Source organism: Maylandia zebra, linkage group LG12 (assembly GCF_041146795.1).
Source record: "Maylandia zebra isolate NMK-2024a linkage group LG12, Mzebra_GT3a, whole genome shotgun sequence".
NCBI classification, from domain to species: Eukaryota; Metazoa; Chordata; class Actinopteri; order Cichliformes; family Cichlidae; genus Maylandia; species Maylandia zebra.
In genome coordinates, this window is record NC_135178.1 from 28,589,711 (window position 1) to 28,609,046 (window position 19,336).

The 19,336-nt window shown below is 39.7% G+C and overlaps 2 protein-coding genes across 3 annotated transcripts in view; one reads left to right on the forward strand and one right to left on the reverse strand.

Annotated features, from left to right (window-relative positions):
* The first annotated feature begins 23 nt into the window (after nt 1-23).
* Nucleotides 24-19,336, forward strand: part of pi4kab (phosphatidylinositol 4-kinase, catalytic, alpha b) — a 29,645-nt gene continuing 10,332 nt past the window's right edge. Inside the window, exons 1-35 of one of the 2 annotated variants that reach the window (XM_012918032.3) lie at nt 24-221; nt 1,782-1,898; nt 2,458-2,551; nt 2,860-2,948; nt 3,050-3,122; nt 3,207-3,469; nt 3,609-3,675; nt 4,394-4,542; nt 4,661-4,726; nt 4,842-4,938; nt 5,074-5,265; nt 5,371-5,471; nt 5,590-5,719; nt 6,389-6,518; nt 6,624-6,719; nt 6,844-7,027; nt 8,990-9,093; nt 9,309-9,477; nt 9,570-9,620; nt 13,210-13,318; nt 14,108-14,244; nt 14,336-14,469; nt 14,577-14,659; nt 14,747-14,817; nt 14,910-15,034; nt 15,123-15,204; nt 15,421-15,504; nt 16,186-16,275; nt 16,446-16,565; nt 17,440-17,454; nt 17,602-17,694; nt 17,787-17,943; nt 18,056-18,183; nt 18,268-18,426; nt 18,766-18,917. In XM_012918032.3, the coding sequence (XP_012773486.1) occupies nt 24-221; nt 1,782-1,898; nt 2,458-2,551; nt 2,860-2,948; nt 3,050-3,122; nt 3,207-3,469; nt 3,609-3,675; nt 4,394-4,542; nt 4,661-4,726; nt 4,842-4,938; nt 5,074-5,265; nt 5,371-5,471; nt 5,590-5,719; nt 6,389-6,518; nt 6,624-6,719; nt 6,844-7,027; nt 8,990-9,093; nt 9,309-9,477; nt 9,570-9,620; nt 13,210-13,318; nt 14,108-14,244; nt 14,336-14,469; nt 14,577-14,659; nt 14,747-14,817; nt 14,910-15,034; nt 15,123-15,204; nt 15,421-15,504; nt 16,186-16,275; nt 16,446-16,565; nt 17,440-17,454; nt 17,602-17,694; nt 17,787-17,943; nt 18,056-18,183; nt 18,268-18,426; nt 18,766-18,917 (4,109 nt within the window). The remainder of the gene's footprint in view (nt 222-1,781; nt 1,899-2,457; nt 2,552-2,859; nt 2,949-3,049; nt 3,123-3,206; nt 3,470-3,608; nt 3,676-4,393; nt 4,543-4,660; nt 4,727-4,841; nt 4,939-5,073; nt 5,266-5,370; nt 5,472-5,589; nt 5,720-6,388; nt 6,519-6,623; nt 6,720-6,843; nt 7,028-8,989; nt 9,094-9,308; nt 9,478-9,569; nt 9,621-13,209; nt 13,319-14,107; nt 14,245-14,335; nt 14,470-14,576; nt 14,660-14,746; nt 14,818-14,909; nt 15,035-15,122; nt 15,205-15,420; nt 15,505-16,185; nt 16,276-16,445; nt 16,566-17,439; nt 17,455-17,601; nt 17,695-17,786; nt 17,944-18,055; nt 18,184-18,267; nt 18,427-18,765; nt 18,918-19,336) is intronic. The other variant, XM_004547003.4, reaches the window with a different exon arrangement.
* Nucleotides 10,056-12,879, reverse strand: serpind1 (serpin peptidase inhibitor, clade D (heparin cofactor), member 1). Its single transcript, XM_004547002.3, has 7 exons — nt 12,770-12,879; nt 12,337-12,604; nt 11,438-12,081; nt 11,205-11,353; nt 10,994-11,118; nt 10,705-10,849; nt 10,056-10,578 (listed from the first exon to the last, which is right to left on the reverse strand). Exons 2-7 carry the CDS (start codon nt 12,594-12,596, stop codon nt 10,387-10,389), a joined length of 1,515 nt encoding a protein of 504 aa, XP_004547059.1. The 5' UTR covers nt 12,597-12,604; nt 12,770-12,879; the 3' UTR covers nt 10,056-10,386.

Here is a 19,336-nt window from a genome sequence, read left to right on the forward strand (position 1 = left end):
GTAACGAAGAGCCCCTGTTAGAAATGTCCCTGCTGAGTTGCCGTACTGCGGCTCTCCCAGGCAGCCCCGCTCGCTTGTTTCCTCTCAGCGATGAATTGCGCTGGTTTAATGTAGGGGTAAACATGTCCGTAATGGGAGGTGGTACGAGGGGGTTTTATTTTAACACAGTCCTGTCGCTGGCCCGCTCTTTAGCCGCTCACCGCCCCGCACCGGTCGAAAAGGTGAGAAAACAAGCGTGAGCTCCAAAACACGCAATAATTAACCATGTTAGTAATTAGAAGCAGTGGCAGGGTTGTTCAGGGTGTAGCTGCGCTTCCGCACAGGCGGTGGCTTATTTTGATCAACGACATGACAACCAAGCTAACATTTAACAGTTATGCTCGTATGCTTGTGTGCGAGTCTCCGTGGTTAGAAATCTCTAAAACGCGAGCAGTGGTCTCCAAAACACTGAATCAGAAAAGTGGGCAGTGCAGAGGAAAGTGGCGTCGCTGTGTGGTGCCTGTTACTGCATCAGACGGACAGAGCGGTCAAGCTTGATCGGCACTGCAGTCAAACAGGTTTACAGAGAAATCTTTGAGACAGGAGTTCATTCACAGGCTGCTCTGTTTGTCTTTACTGCTACCAAAATCCGCCTACATGTGTTATATAGTTGGAAACCTGTTGCAGATTGATAGTTGGGTCTTACCAATATAGGAAAGGTTTTTAATTTTGAAAAACAAAAAAACAATGGGTAAATTTTGTAAATGAAAGTAAAGGGTTAGAAGGGAACAAATGAAGCCATTATCAAAAAGCTGTCACCAAGAGTTGTAACTTTATCATGGGTTATGTTATGTAATGCCCAGTTCCACTGTGTGTTTGAGCTGTAGGGAGGAAACTGCCTGGCACTTTATCAGATATCATAAATGCTTGTATCTTGCTTGCTTGCTGGGTTATACAGTGTGCATAGAAGTGTACAGATTCCAGATGTCTTCCGGTAGATGATCAGGTGACCCTGAGCCATCCCTTAGTTGCAATAGGGTAAGGTGATGGAGGCTTCTCGTGATGCACTGTTTCTTCTTCTTCTTCTTCTTTTCACTTTCCCTGTGTTTATATCTCCCTTTACTTTTAACCCTTAGTTATTATTAATATCTGGCTCTCCTTCACAGTGTCTTTTGTCCTGTTTCCCACTCCCCACTCCAAGCTGTCTTGGCAGATGGCTGCCCTTCCCAGAGTCTGGTTCTTCTTGAGGTTTATTTTTGTTGAAAGGGAGTTTTTCCTTGCTACTTTTGCTTGCTCATAGGAGGGTTGTCTGATTGTTGGGGATTTCTCTCTATTAGTGTAGTAGAACTTAATTGAACAGTGTAAGACTAACAAATATTACTCTCATTGAACCACACACTCACTCTGAAACATCTGGAAGTTTGCTTCCGCCACTGAAAAAAAGTATTTTGCCATCTGTAAGTCCAAATCTTTGGTAATTATCTAAAATTTTAAATTTTTGGTATCTCAAAACTTTTCCTTAGTAAGTTATACGTATTAGAAAATAACTTGAAATTTCAAGTCATTAAGGCTAATACTTGAGAAAATAACCCCAAAATTTTGACTTATGGATGGTAACACATGCTTGTTTTTCAGTATACAAACAGGTTTTAACACTTGACATATTGTCTAATCCTGTAGTGTTATGTTTTCATATACTGTGTGACACAAACACACTGGGCTGTCAAGTGAGATAAATCAGCTTGATGTGTGAATATTAGCAGCCTGGACTGTTACTTTAATATTTATTTTTGGCCTTTTAGGTTCAGAAGCTGCAATGTATGTGTCCAGTGGAAGTCCGTGGTGTGTTCACTCTGGATGTGCGTCGCAGAGATGCTGTTATTGCATTGGCTGTGTTTTTGGTGGAATCTGGCTTACAGGTGGGTGGATGTCAGTAAAAAGCTGAGCAGTTTTCATTTCGCTTCAAGCTGTTCTGGTAATACAGTGGATTTAAGATTTCATAGTTTAGTTCATTAGATAGTGAAGTATTGGCATTGCATATTGACACAATACTAATTTTCTATTTTCCTAACTGCTTATCAAACTCTGTTTCACAGGTATAGCAATGGTAATATTGTATTAGAACTATTAGTCCACGTTTGCTCCTGTGCTCTCCTCTGACTACATGTATCCCTGTGATAAGCTTATTCTCATAATCTGATTAATCTGGCGATTAGACATGCAGTTAGCCGTGTAAGCCTCTAACCTCATCACACTTAGACACAGTTGGGAAAGCTTCCCTTCTGTTTGACAGCATAGTGCTGGATGCCTTACTTTTATTTTTAAAGCTGTGATACACTTTCTTTGACCCAGATTTTCTTGTGTGAGATAACCTCGTTGTTTTGATCCGTCAGTGCTTGTCAGGCATGCAAAAGTGCTGATTTTATGCTGCAGAGTGCACTTGTTTGTGGTGTGTAATGATTTGTTTTACTCCTGCAGCACAAAGACATACTTGTTTCTTACTTGCTGAGCCTACTGAGAGGGCTGCCACGGGTCCAATGGATCGAGGAAAGCTCAGGAAAGAAAGGAAAGGGTAAGAAGAATCCTCTTATAGTGAAGCTTTTAGTTTTACAATAGACTCCTTTTACTTGTGGCAGTAGAATTTCTAGCAATTCTTATTAATTAATTGTACTGTGTTGAGATATATTACACTAGACAGATGGGTTAATTTATACTTGAATTGCATATTGTGAACTGCTGTTTCTGTTCAGCATAACGCTCTGTTGCTCTAATTTTGATGTTTACATTTTTGGCAAATCTGCTTATCATTATTTCTTTTCTTTTGTTCAACCTTATGAGGCATTCAATTCAACTGTGTCTGTGTAACTTTCTGCTCCTCAGAATTTCTCCCCGTAGCAGACAACTTCAGCTTCTGTCTAGTGACTCTTCTGTCAGATGTGGCTCAGAAGGATCCAGACTCAAGACAAGAGGTCTGTTTAAAAAGTGGTGATAAATCGTTATATTATTCACAGGGTTGGGGTGCATTGCATTTAAGTGCTAACTCACTGTTTTTGCACTGTTTTCACTATAGATCTTGAACACTATAATGGAGGTCATGCAGGCGTTACAGGATATGTGCCAAACACCGGATAATCATGACAAAGGTATAGATAGAAATGCAACAAACATTCTGACTTTAGCTTTTAAAACAAAAAAAGAACCTTAACGCTGCTCTTTTTTGTCTGCAGTCTTCCTGTGCAAGTATATTGTTCCCAGCCTGCTTGGCATGACTCGGGCATTTGGCCGCTACAGCCACACAGATGAAGCTCTGTTATCCAAGTTGTTCCCCAAAGATTCTCCGCAGGCACGATGCGTTACAGAGGAAACAGAGGGTGTACGGCGCAGATCCTTCAATGACTTTCGTTCTATTCTGCCGTCCTCACTTCTTACAGTGTGCCAGAGTGATACTCTGCGCAGACGCACCGGGACCAACCTAGATTCATCTGCACAGGTCGGTACATGTTGCCGGATTCCAGACGTGTTTTGCTTGTTCAGGATAATTAGGGGACAATCCAGAGCAATCATAGTTTTATTTGCTTTGTTAATTCATATTATTCAGTGATAATGGTGGTATGTTTCGTTTCAAACAGATCAGTACAGATCCAGGAGGCCACTCACCCTGCTCTCCTACAACTCCTAGTCCACATTACTTGGAAGGTAAAACTGAAGAAACAGAAGTTACTTTAAAAATATTTGTGTCTTAGTTTTTAGTTTAGTCTGGCAATTCAGCTCAGCTTATTATTATCAGCTGTCAACATTATGTAACAACTGGGCACTTTTTTTTAGGTTTGTTAGGGTGAACTGCAATATCCCCCATATTGTAACTTTGTAATAAGCCAGACTATAAAAACATTGTAACTGTAGTTAGCCTTTTTTTGTTTGGGTTCATGCCGAGTTTTATAGCTGCTACGTTATGCCAGATTGGCCTTTAATTGCTTTATGCCTGAAGTAGTATTTCCAATCCTGTATTACTCTATAATTTTGGAAATGCCAATTCATTCGTTGTTTGTGGTCAGATTAAGAGTTTTGTAACATTTGCTGTATTTCCACAGATTTCCTGTTAACTATGTTGCATTCCAAACTCAGGGAATGTGTTTTTTGTAAACTGTCTGGGACAGACTCAAAAAGTGTTTTATTTCAGTAATTCTACACTTATAATCTGCAGTATTACAAGCCATAATCTGTTACACAGAAAGGTTTAATTGTTGCTATGGAATGTAGATTCAGTAGAATAATGTGCAACAAAAAAACCCTTATTTTCCAAAGTGAACTAATTCTATATTATTGAAATAGTACCCACTGAGATCTAATGGAAACAGTCATATTTCATCCTACTTGTTTTTGTTAATAATTCTTCTGCTCCCACTGATTTCAGGTGCCTATTTTCCAGACAGCAACACAGTCGACCCTGACTACTATTTCTCTACAGTCAGCTCCAGTTTCTCGGTATCTCCACTCTTCCTGGGGGAAGGAGAAAATGAGGTGGAGGTGCCTGTGGATCTGCTCCGACAGCTCCTTGCCATGGTGCAGTAGCCTACTACCCGTACACCGCTTACAACCCTTTAAATCTTTTACTTTTGCTTCTTATCCAGTATATGTATCTTGAGCCTTTACAGTAGTTGTGTGCAATGTTGGCTTGCAGGTGAAGAAGTTTGTGTCCGAGTCCTTTTTGAAAACTCTGGATGCCACAATGACAGAAGTCATAGAGGTAAGCATATGACCGCTGTCGGTGCAGAATTGTAAATGGTAAATTCAAAGTTAGACACAGGATCTTATCAGTTAAGTAATCTGTTCTGTCAATGTCTCCTCTGTTTGTTGTTAAGTGTAATCCTGGAATCAACCTCTATTACAAAACCTTCAGTGACCCTCTCTATGTGTGTGTGTTCAAAATGCTGCGGGACACACTATATTACATGAAAGGTAAAACAACAAAGAGAGCGTATTTATTATGCATTGACAGCAGGCAGCCCTGCCATTGCTATTGTTCTGTTTGCCAGCCAATTTTGTGCTGAACACTATTTTACAAATACTCATTCTCTCTTTATGTTTTTAAAGCTCTGCAGCCAACGTTTGTGCGGGAAGTGCACGATTTTGTACTGGAACAGTTTAGCAGCAGTCAGTCGGAGCTGCAGAGGGTTCTTCATGACACTGGAGGGCTGCCAGGGGAACAAAGCCCCCTCAAGCTTCGTTGCCAAGCCAACGCTGCATGCGTGGACCTTATGGTGTGGGCCGTTAAAGATGAGCAAGGTAATGGATTGCAGCAGAAAGTGAACAGTGTGTATTCAGACATCATAATCAGAGGGATCTGGATGTGTTTGCTGGTGCTGATGCTGTTATATTTTTTTTCTTCAGGAGCTGAGAATTTGTGTACCAAACTGTCAGAGAAACTGCAGTCAAAAACCTCCAGTAAAGTCATCATTGCTCATATGCCTCTGCTCATCTGTTGCCTACAGGTATAATAATATTAATACAAATGTAGAAAAGTACAGTGTTACAGAAGGTTCTGGACATTTTGTTTCTGTGCTGGGCATTGGTTTAATGGTTTTATGACTGTCTTCTACTTCATTTCAGGGCCTGGGTCGCCTGTGTGAAAGGTTTCCAGTAGTTGCTCACTCTGCCACAACCTCTCTCAAGGATTTCCTGGTGGTTCCTTCTCCTGTTCTTATAAAACTCTACAAGTACCACAGCCAGTACAACACAGGTGCTTACTGTGTAAAATGGTTTCTTCAAATCCACGTCTGAGCTAAGACTCAAAACTCCTATCCTCATAAGAATTTTGCTCTAAAAACACCATGAAGCATAATTAGGATTTTTTTTCACAGCAAATATATATAGTTTAATTTAAAGAGCATAGTCTCTTCCAAGTCTTCACACAGAAAGGACGTTTTCTAAGTTGAACACGGGTTAATAGCACCAAAGTTTCCTATGACTGTGCTGCGGTAAACCTGCAACTTCTGCGTGAAAGTACAGTGAAATTAATATTTCAATTGCCACTTTGAAAACAGCATCCAGCACACATCTATCTTATTCAAAGAACAGCACAGTTGGTGCAAAGATCAATGAGTCATATTGCTAAGAGCACAATGACAAATATGCATCAATAACAATGTCATTGTTAACAGCGCCTGTCGTGCCTAGACATGTTCATTGATGAGTGGCTACAGACGCAGAACAGTTGTAAATGTAATTCAGGGTATAGATTTTTGCCTGACCACAGAGTGCTGTGTTTTTATAGACAAGTCATTTAATTTATAAATTACAAAATGCGCTCTTTAGATTTTACACTTGGCTTGGTTTTACATAGTGTTATAACTTGTATTCTGTTTGCGCTAATATTTATGTGTTTGTGCTGCTGATACACTTCTTTCAGGCACAGGAGAAATTAGGATAAATGTGACCAATGAGCACTCTCAGTCCACCTTCAACTTACTGTCAAACAGGAAAGACCAGCCTTCCATGTACGAACAGCTCAGAGATATTTCCATTGACAACATCTGCAGGTTGGATACAAACACACCTAGCACTGCTCCTCTGAGATTTAAAAAATAATTCAACTGTTTTTTTTTAACTTTCTGTTTTTACATTTTTGTCCTTTTCTCTCTCAGATGTCTGAAAGCTGGTTTGACAATGGACAATGTCATAGTCGAGGCTTTCTTGGCTAGTCTTTCAAACCGTCTATACATTTCACAGGAGAATGACAAGTGAGCAACATTTCTAGTAAAAACAAAATACTTTAGGCTTTAGAATCACCCAAGTGATATCCAAGTCCTTGACACAGATACCCTGATGAACTGCTTTAAAAATAAATAATCTAATTTCTTCCAGGGATGCCCATCTAATTCCAGATCACACCATTCGAGCACTTGGCCACATTGCAGTAGCTCTGAGAGACACTCCGAAAGTCATGGAGCACATTCTTCAGATCCTTCAGCAAAAGTTCTGCCAGCCTCCTTCACAGCTGGATGTGCTCATCATAGACCAGCTTGGCTGTATGGTCATTACAGGAAATGTATGTAGACATTGCAGAGAAACTTGCTCCCAATTTTTAGATGTCTTCATGGTGGACAGGGCATATAGGGAAAGGAGTAAATAATTATCTAACAAATTAAACCATAGGTGAACTGCTTGCCCTAACAAAATCTATGTTCCCTAACAATACTGCTAGCTTCTGGTAATTGCTATTGCTTAAATATACCAAAAGTATAAATACTAACAAAAGTAACCCTTTTTGTGCTGCTACGCCAACCCACGACAGCGGTGGTGTTGGACATGTTTTTGGTTGGTATGTCTATCCTGATGTCATCCTGTCCTTCATATTTATACCTCAGGAACGCTTTGAGGGAATTCCTTTAAGATTGGCACAAACCTTACACTTGGACTAAACATAAGACTGACAACTCAGGAATTCATATACTAATTATCACAAAATATCAAATCAATGTCTGTCAGGATAAAATGATTAAGCTGTAAATATTTCTACATAAAAGATCAAAGATTGTTTTGCAGCTTTATAATATTCAACTTTTGACACTTTACTTGGCTTTATTCAACACCACAGACAGAAAAGGAGATTGTGACCATACTTATTATTTGATGGGCTACTGAGCTGTTTACATAATATTTGGTCCCACGCTCTTAAATGCCTACAAAATGTGTAGTACATATAAACTCATCAGCCCGTTCATTAGGTTCACCATGCTAGTACCAGGTTAGTCCCCCTTTTACCTTCAAAACTGCCTTTAATTATTTGTGGCAAAGATACAAGAAGGTGCTTAAAACATTACTCAGAGATTTTGACCCATTAAAAGATTAGTTGGCTGCACATCTATGATACAAGCCATCACCACCACCAGTCTGACTGAAGGATCTGAAGCTTTCATTTTGTTTGTGCCATATTCTGATCACATCATCCAAATATCACAACAGAAACTGAGACTCCTTAGATCAGGAAACATTTTTCTAGTCTTCTGGTATCCAACTTTAGTTAGCCTGTGCCAATTATAGCCTCAGTGTCCTCTTTGTGACTGACAGAAATGGCACCTTGTGCGGTCTTCTACTGTTTTAGCTCACCTACTTCAAGGTTTAATGTGCTGGTTTAATGTCTCCAGCATACGTTGGTTGGTGAAGAGTGGTTATTTGAATTACTGTTGCCTTCCTGTCAGCTCAAAATAGTCCGGCCATTCCCCTTTGACCACAGGCATGAATAAAACATTTTCACCCAGAGCAATGCTGCTCACTGGATATATTCTCCCCCCCCCCCCCCCCAACCATTCTCGATAAACCCTAGAGGTGGCTGTGTGGGGAAAATCCCAGTAGATCAGAAGTTTCTGAAACAAGATCAGTCTGTCTGGCGCTAACAACCTTTTCATGTTCGAATCACTTAAATCACCTTTCTGATGCTCAGTCAACAGGCCATCTTGACAGTGTCTACATGCTTAAGTTAACTGAATTCCTGGCATGTGATTGGCTGACTAGATATTTATGTTATCAGGAAGTTGAACAAGTATACCTAATGAAGTGGCGATTGAGGTTACCCTGATATAAACTGCAGCTTGATTTGGTGGTAGAGGAATACAGAGGCGTTAATTCGAGCTCCTTTTGCTGAAGATGCTGACACATCGTAATTATTGTAAACTTGTCAGCTGGTGTTTATTTCTTCAGTGCACTTAAGCTTTAAGAAAGGATTCCAAGATTACTAATGACACTCCACTGGAGTGTAACCAGGTGCTCTGGAAAAAGCCCGCCCTCATTCTGACAAACAACATTTAAAAAAAAAGTACTGAAAATAGATCTCACCAAAAATGCCCAACTGATATAGATCTTTTGCATTTTATTACCACTAATGTTTATTGTTGAGGAAATTGTAACTTTTGTAAGCAGCACCGTGTTATCTTGTCATTCTCCCACTATTAAAAACTGGTTCTTACATTCCAGCTTTTAACCATGTCTTTATTTGTCTCTTTGTTTGTAGCAATACATCTACCAGGAGGTGTGGAATCTGTTCCAGCAGATCAGTGTGAAAGCAAGTTCAGTGGTCTACTCAGCCACCAAAGACTACAGAGATCATGGCTACAGGTCAGCATCTGCTCTCACATTTTTCAACGAGTGACCAGCGGCTGCAACAGTGTTTAAAAATTCTTCTTCTTTGTTCTTACAGTTCTAGACTTCTATGTTATACTTCTGCCTGATTAGTTATTACAGGCTTGTTTATCTTGGTTACATTTATGGCTATATGTACTGCAGCTGTGTTTAACTTTTTCCTCCATCTGTGCTGTTGTTTCCCCATCAAGGCACTGCTCTCTGGCAGTGATAAATGCACTTGCCAACATTGCAGCCAACCTGCAGGGGGAGCAGCTTGTGGACGAACTGTTGGTGAACCTTTTAGAACTGTTTGTTCAACTGGGCCTTGAAGGAAAGAGAGCCAGCGAGAGGGCCTCTGACAAGGGCCCCGCACTAAAGGTACGTGGTTCCTGACATAAACATCCAAACACCACAGGAAATTGGTAACAGCCACATTGATGGCATGCTAATAGCTCTCTCTATCACCCTAGGCATCAAGTAGTGCTGGAAATCTTGGAGTCCTCATTCCAGTCATTGCTGTGGTGAGTAGCCGTTATAGGGGGTTTCCCTTTAACGGCTCTTTTTGTAAGTGTTAAAATACCCGTACGTAGGTTAGCTGAGGTAGCTACATCAATGTTTGAGTTCTTGCAAGGGAATACAAAGTGTTAGCTAGTTAGGTTTTAACTGTATGAACAAATATTTACCAAGTCAGTTGCAGTACAGACATCGGTGTTATAGTTCAATGCTGAATGCTACTGCTTTAAGCCCCCCCAAACATTATGCGCCTACTGTAATATTATAATACAATCTATTCAGTTTGTATTTTTTTAGTGTGTATATATAGACCTCCACTTGTGTGCTAGTTAGTACTTTCCATTAATAGTAATAGTTTTAGGTCTTAACATATTAAATATTTAAATAGTAAAGTTGAAATTTTCTTTTTTAGAGCACCCCCCCTTTTGTTAAAAAAAAAGTAATTTTACAAGATTAAGCTTTATTCACAGAATTGACTGTTTCACTTCAGCCTTAGAGTAAGAACATTTTCATAATTCTGTTTTCTGAGCACGCTTCTACATTAGTGTCATTGCAGAAGATAAAACGTTAACAGACTGATAAGAATTTATTGAGTTATTCAGAGACACTCTGTGCTTTGAATTATATAAGGGAGAACTTTAAATGTTCAGCTAGAGGCTATACTCGCATGAAAAATTCTTTACTTGATGTCAACTTCTAGAATCAACCAAATCTAGTCGGTCATTCTAAGCAGGCTTGTCATGAATAGTTTAGCTGTGCAACACAACTTTTTGTTTAGCTCTGGGAGGGATTGGCCACCCGGCCCATGAACACAAGGCAGTTCGTGCGGTGCTCGTAGATCAGGAAGAGGAAGGGGTGATCGATGACGAAGCGAATCTGAGAGGAGAGCGGCATGAAGCCCACCTGAGTCAGAGCAGCAGCTTCTGTTCCCTCTTCGTTCACAGTGATGATTCCTTGGTGCTTCAGCTACAGAGAGAAATCAGAATCTGTACATTACTTTGAAAGGAAGTATTGCGTGCTGTTAATAAGATGTCCAAGTGACTGAATGGATCACAGATCAAGATTATTTGTCAGCGATTTAGTGTTGCTCACCCAGTTCATGGAAACTCTTTCAGAGGTCATGCCAGAGAAATCGGCAGTCTCCTCAAACATGCCAGTGAGGCCCATCTTCTTCATGTTTTCAATCAAGTCATAGTTTTGCTCCAGTTTAAACCGAGGTAGCACAATCTCACGTGTCCTGAAGGGGACATAGAAGTTTGTCATAGTTGAATCGTTTTAAATCGCAACAATATCTGAACTTTTTTCCCCACTTTTCCACATAAACCAGTAGCTTTAAAAGATCCTCTACTGAAAAACATTATTGAATGTCTCAGCTGCTGACCTGTTTGTCATGTTTTTGAGCCACTTATTGACAACCGTGGGAGAGATTTCCTGCTCCAAAGACCTCATGCCAGTGAGCTTCCTTGGCAAGGCGATGAGCATGCTGATGTTTCCTGTGTATGGGAGCTGAAAAAAGGAAATTTGATCTTTTTGTGGTGCTGTTTACGCGTCCCTGTTTGGGAGAACATTTTTGTTAAAGATTGGCCACCCACCTGTAGGATATCACAGTCTAAATCGTGATCGGCAGCAGCTAGATAGTTCCCCTTGTTTGTCATCATTGGCACACGTACATTTGTTTTTTCATTAACTCTGAAGTTGCGATAGTGAGTCATTTCTTTAGGGAATTTTTGCTCCCAAGTTCCTGTTTAGTCAAACAAATCAAGTCAAATAGCCATGTTGAAATCATAGGGGTCTTTTGAAAGCATGTCATATTTTTTTTTCTCACCTTTGAAGTACAGGTAGTTGAGTAGCATCAGCACCATATTTGGGTCCACACTCTTCAGTGGTTCCCGAATCAGCCCTTTGGTCAGCTTTTGTATGCGTTGGTTTGCCTTAGCCAGAAATGCAGGGTCTCTGAAGTCCACTGACTGAGGCTCTGCAAAATAGTAATTCTTTGTCTCTGCACGGAAAGTATCTTTCACAGAGATGCTGTTCTTGACGTAGACGTCATTTACAGAGCGCAATGTGTAGCCAAAGTTCCTCCTGAAGAGCCTGTGTGTCAGCTTCCTGAATAGCTTGTGCACCGTTGTGTTGTCATAGTGATGACTGGCGTTGACAAACTCAGCGAATCCCAGAACTTTGTAGATCTGATCATGGGTTTCAGATCTCGCTCCTAAAGACATCATCCCCATGGCAATGGAGATCCCAGCGGGTGCTAGCAGGATGTTGTCAGTTTGGTTGACGTTGTTTCGAAGACTTCGATAGAGGTTAAAGCCAAAGCGGCCATTCACCATGTTGAGGCGCTGAAGGCGAGAACGACCGTGGAACAGTCGCAGAAGTCTGGCACGCCGAATCTTTGGGTCAGAGGGTTCGGCAAAGATGTCAATGTCGGGGGCTGGTGTGGCGATCTCATCGACCTCATCCCCTTCACTGAAAGACATGCTTAGAGTCATCATCTAAACATTTAAAAGTAGAATAATGAGTAACTGTTTATTGTGGTTTGTTCATGTGTCCCATAGGTGATGTGTATACACAGTTACATCATCAACACTACCAAGAAAAATATCACAAGTGTACAAGTGTTTATGTTGTAAACTAACTTCAGTTAATATACACTTTAAGTATTTTTACAAAAACATATTTAAACAATCCACCCTAGTAAAAAAAAAAATCACTAATACTTACATGTAGTCATCACTGCCTGCTGCTAGGATCTTATCGAAATCAATATAATCTTCATCCTCAAAGCCATCAAATAGGTCATTAGTGACAGTGTTTTCCTTGTGGTACTCCAAGGGTAGGGACTCTATGTCCACTGTGCCATCTGCTTCGAAGCCTCTGGGGTCGGGTTTGGGGTCACTGAAGTGAGAGCTGAGATCTTTGATTCCAGCCCGAGATGGACTAGCCAGCAGACAGACTGCTGAGATGAGAGTGATGACCCACATCCTAATGGCTGAGGCAGAGGAAATGCATATTTAGCACGACCACTTTAAATAGATTTGATTCAATTAGATGCTGAAAAATCTGTAGATGTGAAATAATTTGCTTGCTGTTGAAAAATTTAACCTAGTTTTTTAATGATAACAGCAGTTTGTCTATAATAACGGTAATGTCTTACCTTTACCGAGTCGTGGTGTAAAGTCTTCTGTTGCTTCTGTTTGTAGGACTAAGAGCAAAGAATTGAATACACCACTGAACTTTGATGTGGGCTTCTCTTGAACAAATAAACCAGATCAAACAGACCAAAACGTCCTGTGACTGACTCAAACCTTTAACTCTTCACCATTCTGCTCACTTGTTAAGAATATATTTTACTAACAGTTAAATCTCCTGTAGTTCAGTAACACATTGTTTGCAGCTGTTAATTTATTTGTAAGCCTTACACTTTTTTAGTATGCATAATATCCAGTGTGTAATAACCTTTTGTACTCAAAGGAAGTACCAGTATTTTGGGGGATTTTTTTTATATTCACTTTTTGCATAAAATTATTGATTTAAGCGATAATTGCTCTAAATCAATCATTGTTATCTGTCTTGTCTGGCTTTTTTGACTCATAGTTGACCAGGAGGCTTCCACCAATCAAAGAGGCCAAGCCCCGCCTCCAGAAGCTGTTTAGGGACTTCTGGTTGTACTCAGTGGTCATGGGTTTTGCTGTGGAAGGATCAGGTAAGCAAAGAATTAAGTAATTTTCATATGCTAAGCTCATATGTTAAGCTCCTCCCATGATGAGGCTCCTTGCCTTGTTCAGCACTGATGTTTTGGAATCTCAAGGCATCTGTAGCTTTCATTTATAAAACATAGATCATGTAGTTGTTGGTTTAGACTTAAACAAGCACAATTACAAGAAATATAATAATCATGAAGATTTTATACCAAAAATATAAAGATAGATCAATTGTCACAAACTTAATTTAATTTTAAGATTCACCATAAACATAAGATTCATAGGTCTGTGTCAGTGTCTAACCAGAAGTACTAGGAGGTGCTTCTGCAGTAGCCAGGGGTATGTGGAGTGAAGAACTGAGTAGAATTTAACAAGATCTAGAAGGGAAAGGTAATAGATGCATAGTCAGTAGTACATTGTAGTCAGAAGTTATTAAAAGAAATACATTAACAGTTATAAATTAGAATGAAATTGCTGGCTTACAGTAAAATTATTAAACATGATTGTGTATAATTTCCTTAGAGATTAATAAAGTATTCTGATTCTGAAAACAAAGTTGTTGCACAAACTTTGAGGATAAATCAGTGAAACTGATCAGTAATAGATGTTAAATTAAGTAAAATTCTAAAAATAAAAGAAACGTTCCAAATTCTGTTCAAAATGGATTCAGCTTATTTTTTTTTTTGTCCCGGTACATCTGCCACAGCTGTGTTGATATGTGGAATGAAAAAGGCTCACAGCAGCAAACCAACATGTTTCTGTATTTCTTGAAATATATTTTGTCTTTTTAGGGCTTTGGCCAGAGGAGTGGTATGAAGGTGTGTGTGAGATTGCTACCAAGTCTCCTCTTCTCACCTTCCCCAGTGGAGAACCTCTGCGGTCTGAGCTACAGTACAACTCGGCTCTGAAAAACGACACAGTCACCCCGGTACAGTGTTCAAAATAGTTTTGATTATTTTTTTTTAATTAAAGGAATACCAGAATGAATCTTTAGGTGTTCAAATCTTTTTTTCCTCCAGGCGGAGTTGAGTGAACTGCGGGCAACCATCAGCAATCTCCTTGACCCACCTCCTGAAGGGTCTGCCCTCATTAACAAGCTAGACTTTGCCATGTCCACATACCTGCTCTCCGTCTACCGATTAGAATACATGAGGTCAGCTCTATTGGCATGAGCTTAATTTCCTTATCTTTTCTCACTTTGATTGCTTAAGCGAGGTCAAAATGTGCAAAAATATAATTTCCTCCTGTTATCTCTCTCAGGATGCTGCGATCCAATGATCCTGATAGGTTCCAGGTCATGTTTCGATACTTTGAAGACAAAGCCATCCAGAAAGACAAATCTGGTGAGAGCTTTGTGCCCGAATCAATTTAATCATCCTGTTGTCTTTTTAATATATGGAACCCATTTTCTCAGTTTTCCTTTTTTGCAGGCATGATGCAGTGCATCATTTGTGTTGGCGACAAGGTATTTGATGTTTTCCTTCAGATGATGGCTGAGAAGGTAGGGGGTATTTAAATAGTAAAATATGTGGAGCTTGCAACATTTAATTAAGTTCAGATTTTAAAAAATCATTTTGTTTCTAATGTTTTCAGGCAAAGACCAAAGAACACGAAGAAGAATTAGAGCGTCATGCCCAATTCTTGTTGGTGAACTTTAATCATACCCACAAGAGGATCCGCAGAGTAGCAGACAAATACCTCTCTGGTTTGGCTGAGACGTGAGTATAAATCATTTAGTTACCTTGTCTGCTTTTTTCTCGCTTATCATTTTTTCTAAGTATTTTTACATCCTTCTTTCTGAACCAGATTCCCTCATCTACTCTGGAGCGGTCGTGTGTTAAAGACCATGTTGGACATTCTGCAGACACTCTCTCTGTCACTAAGTGCTGTGAGTATGAGGAGAGGGTTGATGTGATAGACAGAGTGCCAGGTTCTCTGTTTGAGTGCCTGGTTCTCGGTCCCTGTACCGATAACATAATGCAGAGTCAGCAAGTCGGTGTGCTGTGGTCGAATAAAAGAGGTTTTAAGTTAGATCTCATGGAAGTGTTTAAATAGATGCAAATATAGACTTCATGTGAACAAAATGTATTCTCCTTTACTTTAGGACATTCATAAGGACCAGCCATACTATGACATTCCCGACACCCCATACAGGATCACTGTTCCTGACACATACGAAGCCAGAGAGGTGAGTTTGGGCTGTTATTACACTTCTGACCACTAGAGGACAGCACAGTATGGGCTTCAACAATAGTAGGGAGAGAGTTCTTTTTTATCATATCAAGTGTAAACTGTATTTTAATGGTGGACTGAGGTTTGGGCTCTTAAAAAAATGTAGAAGTTAAATAAACAAGTGGCATTTGGTTTGTGCTAGAATTTATTTTACTCAGTGAATGTCCGCCACTCTTTTTGCCATCAGAAGAAAGATGCCCAATGAATTTACTTTACCAAATGAACCATCCCGGCCTTGCCGTATCGGTCTATTTGATTCACCTTTTGTTTATTTTTGTTTATTTTATTTTATTTTATTTTCACTTGCTACACACGGGACAGACAGACTGGGGGAAAGAAAAGGGAGAAAGAAAGAGAGGTAGGGAAAGAAAAACAGCGGGGAAGAGGAACTGTGATGAAGGGCAAAAAAACAAAAACCAACAAAACAAACAGACAAAAAATACACATATCAATCACCTGGATCACCTGTTGAGAAAGAAAAAAGAGAAAACAAGCAAAGAAAAAGAGAGCAATATAATAAACAACATCATTGCAATGATCTATGTGAATATAACAGTAAATACTAAATATTGAATATTATTGCCACTCTTGTTCTTAATAAAGTAGCACTATGCCTTTATTTCCCAACTCCTTTTAGAGCATAGTAAAAGACTTTGCTGCTCGCTGTGGTGAGATCCTGAAAGAAGCAATGAAATGGGCTCCTTCGGTCACAAAGTCCCACCTACAGGTTAGTTTCTTTTAAGTTTTTATTTAATAGATGGCCACTATTAATTTATTTTAAGCAAGCAATTAACTTTTACCTCTGCATTTTGAAAAGGAGTGTTTACTTTGAGTAAACAAGGCATAAGTGACTGTAAATGATTCTTGTCATATCTGCTATTTCGATTTTTCTTGCAGGAGTATCTGAACAAGCATCAGATCTGGGTGTCAGGACTGTCACAGCACACTGGCCTTGCAATGGCCACAGAGAGCATACTTCACTTTGCAGGCTACAACAGACAGAGTACTACACTAGGCGTGAGTCACAGATACACTTACAGCCACGGCTTCACACAAATCCTTCTGATCACCGCAGTTATCATACTGTAAATATTGGATTTAACCCCCAACTAAATGTCAAGATAAATGTAGACAAAATGAACCAAACTGATGGTGAGATAGAATCTACTGCATTTTAGCAATTCTGCAGAAAGATAACATTCACTAAACCAATACGGTATTTTTTTTAATATATAGTTTAGATGCAAATTAGTGCAAAGACACAGTTCTACCAAAGATATGTGTAGTCAGAATTCTTAGAGCACAGTAGATGACAGGAGAAAGAGCATTTTAGTAACACACTGTACTTGGAGCAAACTGCAAACTAAGAATGTTTAATTCTAAATGGCCTCCCAGGTTTGTTGATTGAATGCTCATTAACAGCTGTCCAACATAAAGTGCTTTTTAACATGCCATGTGCAATTTAGCAGCTTTGCCAAAGACGTCGGCTTTTTGTTTGTATTCAGAAAAAGGTCCTTGTTGATTTTTTTTGTTGTGCACATATAGCTTGTGTGTTTTATTTAGTTGCTTTTTAAACAATTTGTAGATGTCTATGTTCATGTGTGCATGCTTACTAGTCTGTGTGACATTATTTTGCTTGCTAGGCATTTCTTATATTTTCTTTGGGCCTGCATTCTGCTATATCTGTCTTTTCATTTGCTTCATTTGTTGTATTTTGTCTTTATTAAACTGCACCGAACTACCTACCTGGTTGCTTGGCCTGTGTACGGATTTGCTGGTTACCTGGTTACTTACCTGCAATGGACTGGTGGGTTGGTTGGCTGGCTGGCTGGTTGCCCATTTGGCTTACTGGTTATGCCGGTACTGTCCTCCACCATGTGCCCAACCATAGGCTGCTTTCCCTCAGGTTGGTCTGATCACTAAATACAGAGAAAAAGGCCTCAGGCATGACACCCTCAGTATATCCAAGTGTGACATTAAAGCTGTCGCTCATGCTTCCATAGTTTCCATGCAGTTATTTGGCAGTTACATTGTGTTTTTTTCCCCCCTTCAGACCACCCAGCTGACAGAGAGACCAGCATGTGTGAAAAAAGACTACTCCAACTTCATGGCGTCACTCAATCTGCGAAACCGGTACACAGGAGAGGTAAACTATACTGGGAATATTTAAAAGCACAGCTACTCCTATTCTCTTCTGCTCTCTGATGCTATCTCCTGTCTTTTTTATGTACTGTCTAGGTGGCTGGTATGATCCAGTTCTCAGAGGCGACTCACAGCCAGTCGGATCTCAACAAGTTGATGATCCATCAGATGACCAGTGCTCTAGATAAAAAAGACCCCGAGGCCTTCACCCAGGCCATGTTCAAGATGGCTGCCCTCCTTATAACTACCAAAAGTGAGCAGCTCTGCTTCTCTTAAATCACGCCTGTTATTTATTTATTCATTTAATTATTATATAAAGTTCACTTTTCATTAGTAATTTTCTTGTTTTTATGTCTGGCTTTCAGACTGCGATCCACTGCTCTTGCACCATCTTTGTTGGTCTCCTCTGAAGATGTTTACAGAACATGGCATGGAAACTGCCATTGCCTGCTGGGAATGGCTACTGGCTGCGCACAATGGGGTGGAAGTGCCAGTATGTGTCACTTCTCTTAAAATCGTTTAAATAATTACATGAATGCATGTTTAGTTTAAGTTTAAGTTTAATGTTTCTTCTTAGTTCATGCGTGAAATGGCAGGAGCTTGGCAGATGACAGTAGAGCTGAAAATGGGTTTATTCTTGGAGGCTAAGGTCGAGGCTGGCCCTCTGGCTGTCTCAGAGGAGAGTCAACCTACACCCTGTGCTCCTGATGTCGTGCCTCACTTCCTCTGGATAGAGGTCAGTTATACAGAATAATATTGTGTTGTTTGCTGTTTAATGTTCATTTTTAAAAGTAATGTGGCCATCTAGCTGCTTTTGAACTGTTTCTTTGCTGAATGTTTTTCATCACTTGTCCTGACTTTTAATGGATAGATATCTAATTAAAGACGGTGCTGAGTGAGTCCAGCATATTGTAGGTCAATACTGATCAGTTTTTAAATCTATTTTAATATGCTACATCTGGAAGAGTCGATCAGCCCAAGAATTTTGGATCTCATCACCTACAAAGCTTATTTGTTTCTACAAACTGGTAAAGGTTGGAGACATAAACATTTTCTTTTTCTTTCTTTCTTCAAGTTTCTGGTGCAGAGGTTCGAGATAGCCAAGTACTCCAGTGCTGACCAAGTGGAGATTTTCACCGCCATTTTACAGCGATCTCTGTCTTTGAATGTAGGAGGATCCAAAAGCAGCATAAACAAACATGTTGCTGCCATTGGACCAAGATTCAGGTGTTTACTTTGAAATACTGTGGCAATCATAGTATTTGTTTACAAATACAACTGTTATACAATTGCGAGTATAAATAGACAATTGTAATCTACAATCTGTATAGTTTTCATATTTTTAACTACATGTATAACCTATTCATAGCCTGTACATAGCTTGTACACTCACTACGGCTATAGCCTGTACATACTTATAGTTATAGTATACTCAGAACACACCTTCATACCGTGTACGTTGTAACATACCTATAATAGATCTATATTCTGTATTAAATCTATATTATTGCTAAAACACTTTCTGGATGGATGCAAACTGCATTTCGTTGGCTTGTACTTGTAACATGTGCAATAACAATGAAGTTGAATTCTATTCTATTCTAATCTATCAGCAGCATCGCCATATGCATAATCCTAAACTGTTG

Bases quoted from the DNA above. Each gene is read 5' to 3' on its own strand.
- serpind1 (XM_004547002.3), bottom strand. From the start codon at position 12,596: ATGTGGGTCATCACTCTCATCTCAGCAGTCTGTCTGCTGGCTAGTCCA. The intron at 10,850-10,993 runs GTCAGCAGCTGA...TGTCCCCTTCAG, and splicing joins CTCAAAAACATGACAAACAG to GACACGTGAGATTGTGCTAC. The intron at 10,579-10,704 runs GTGAGCAACACT...TTCTCTCTGTAG, and splicing joins AAAGAGTTTCCATGAACTGG to CTGAAGCACCAAGGAATCAT.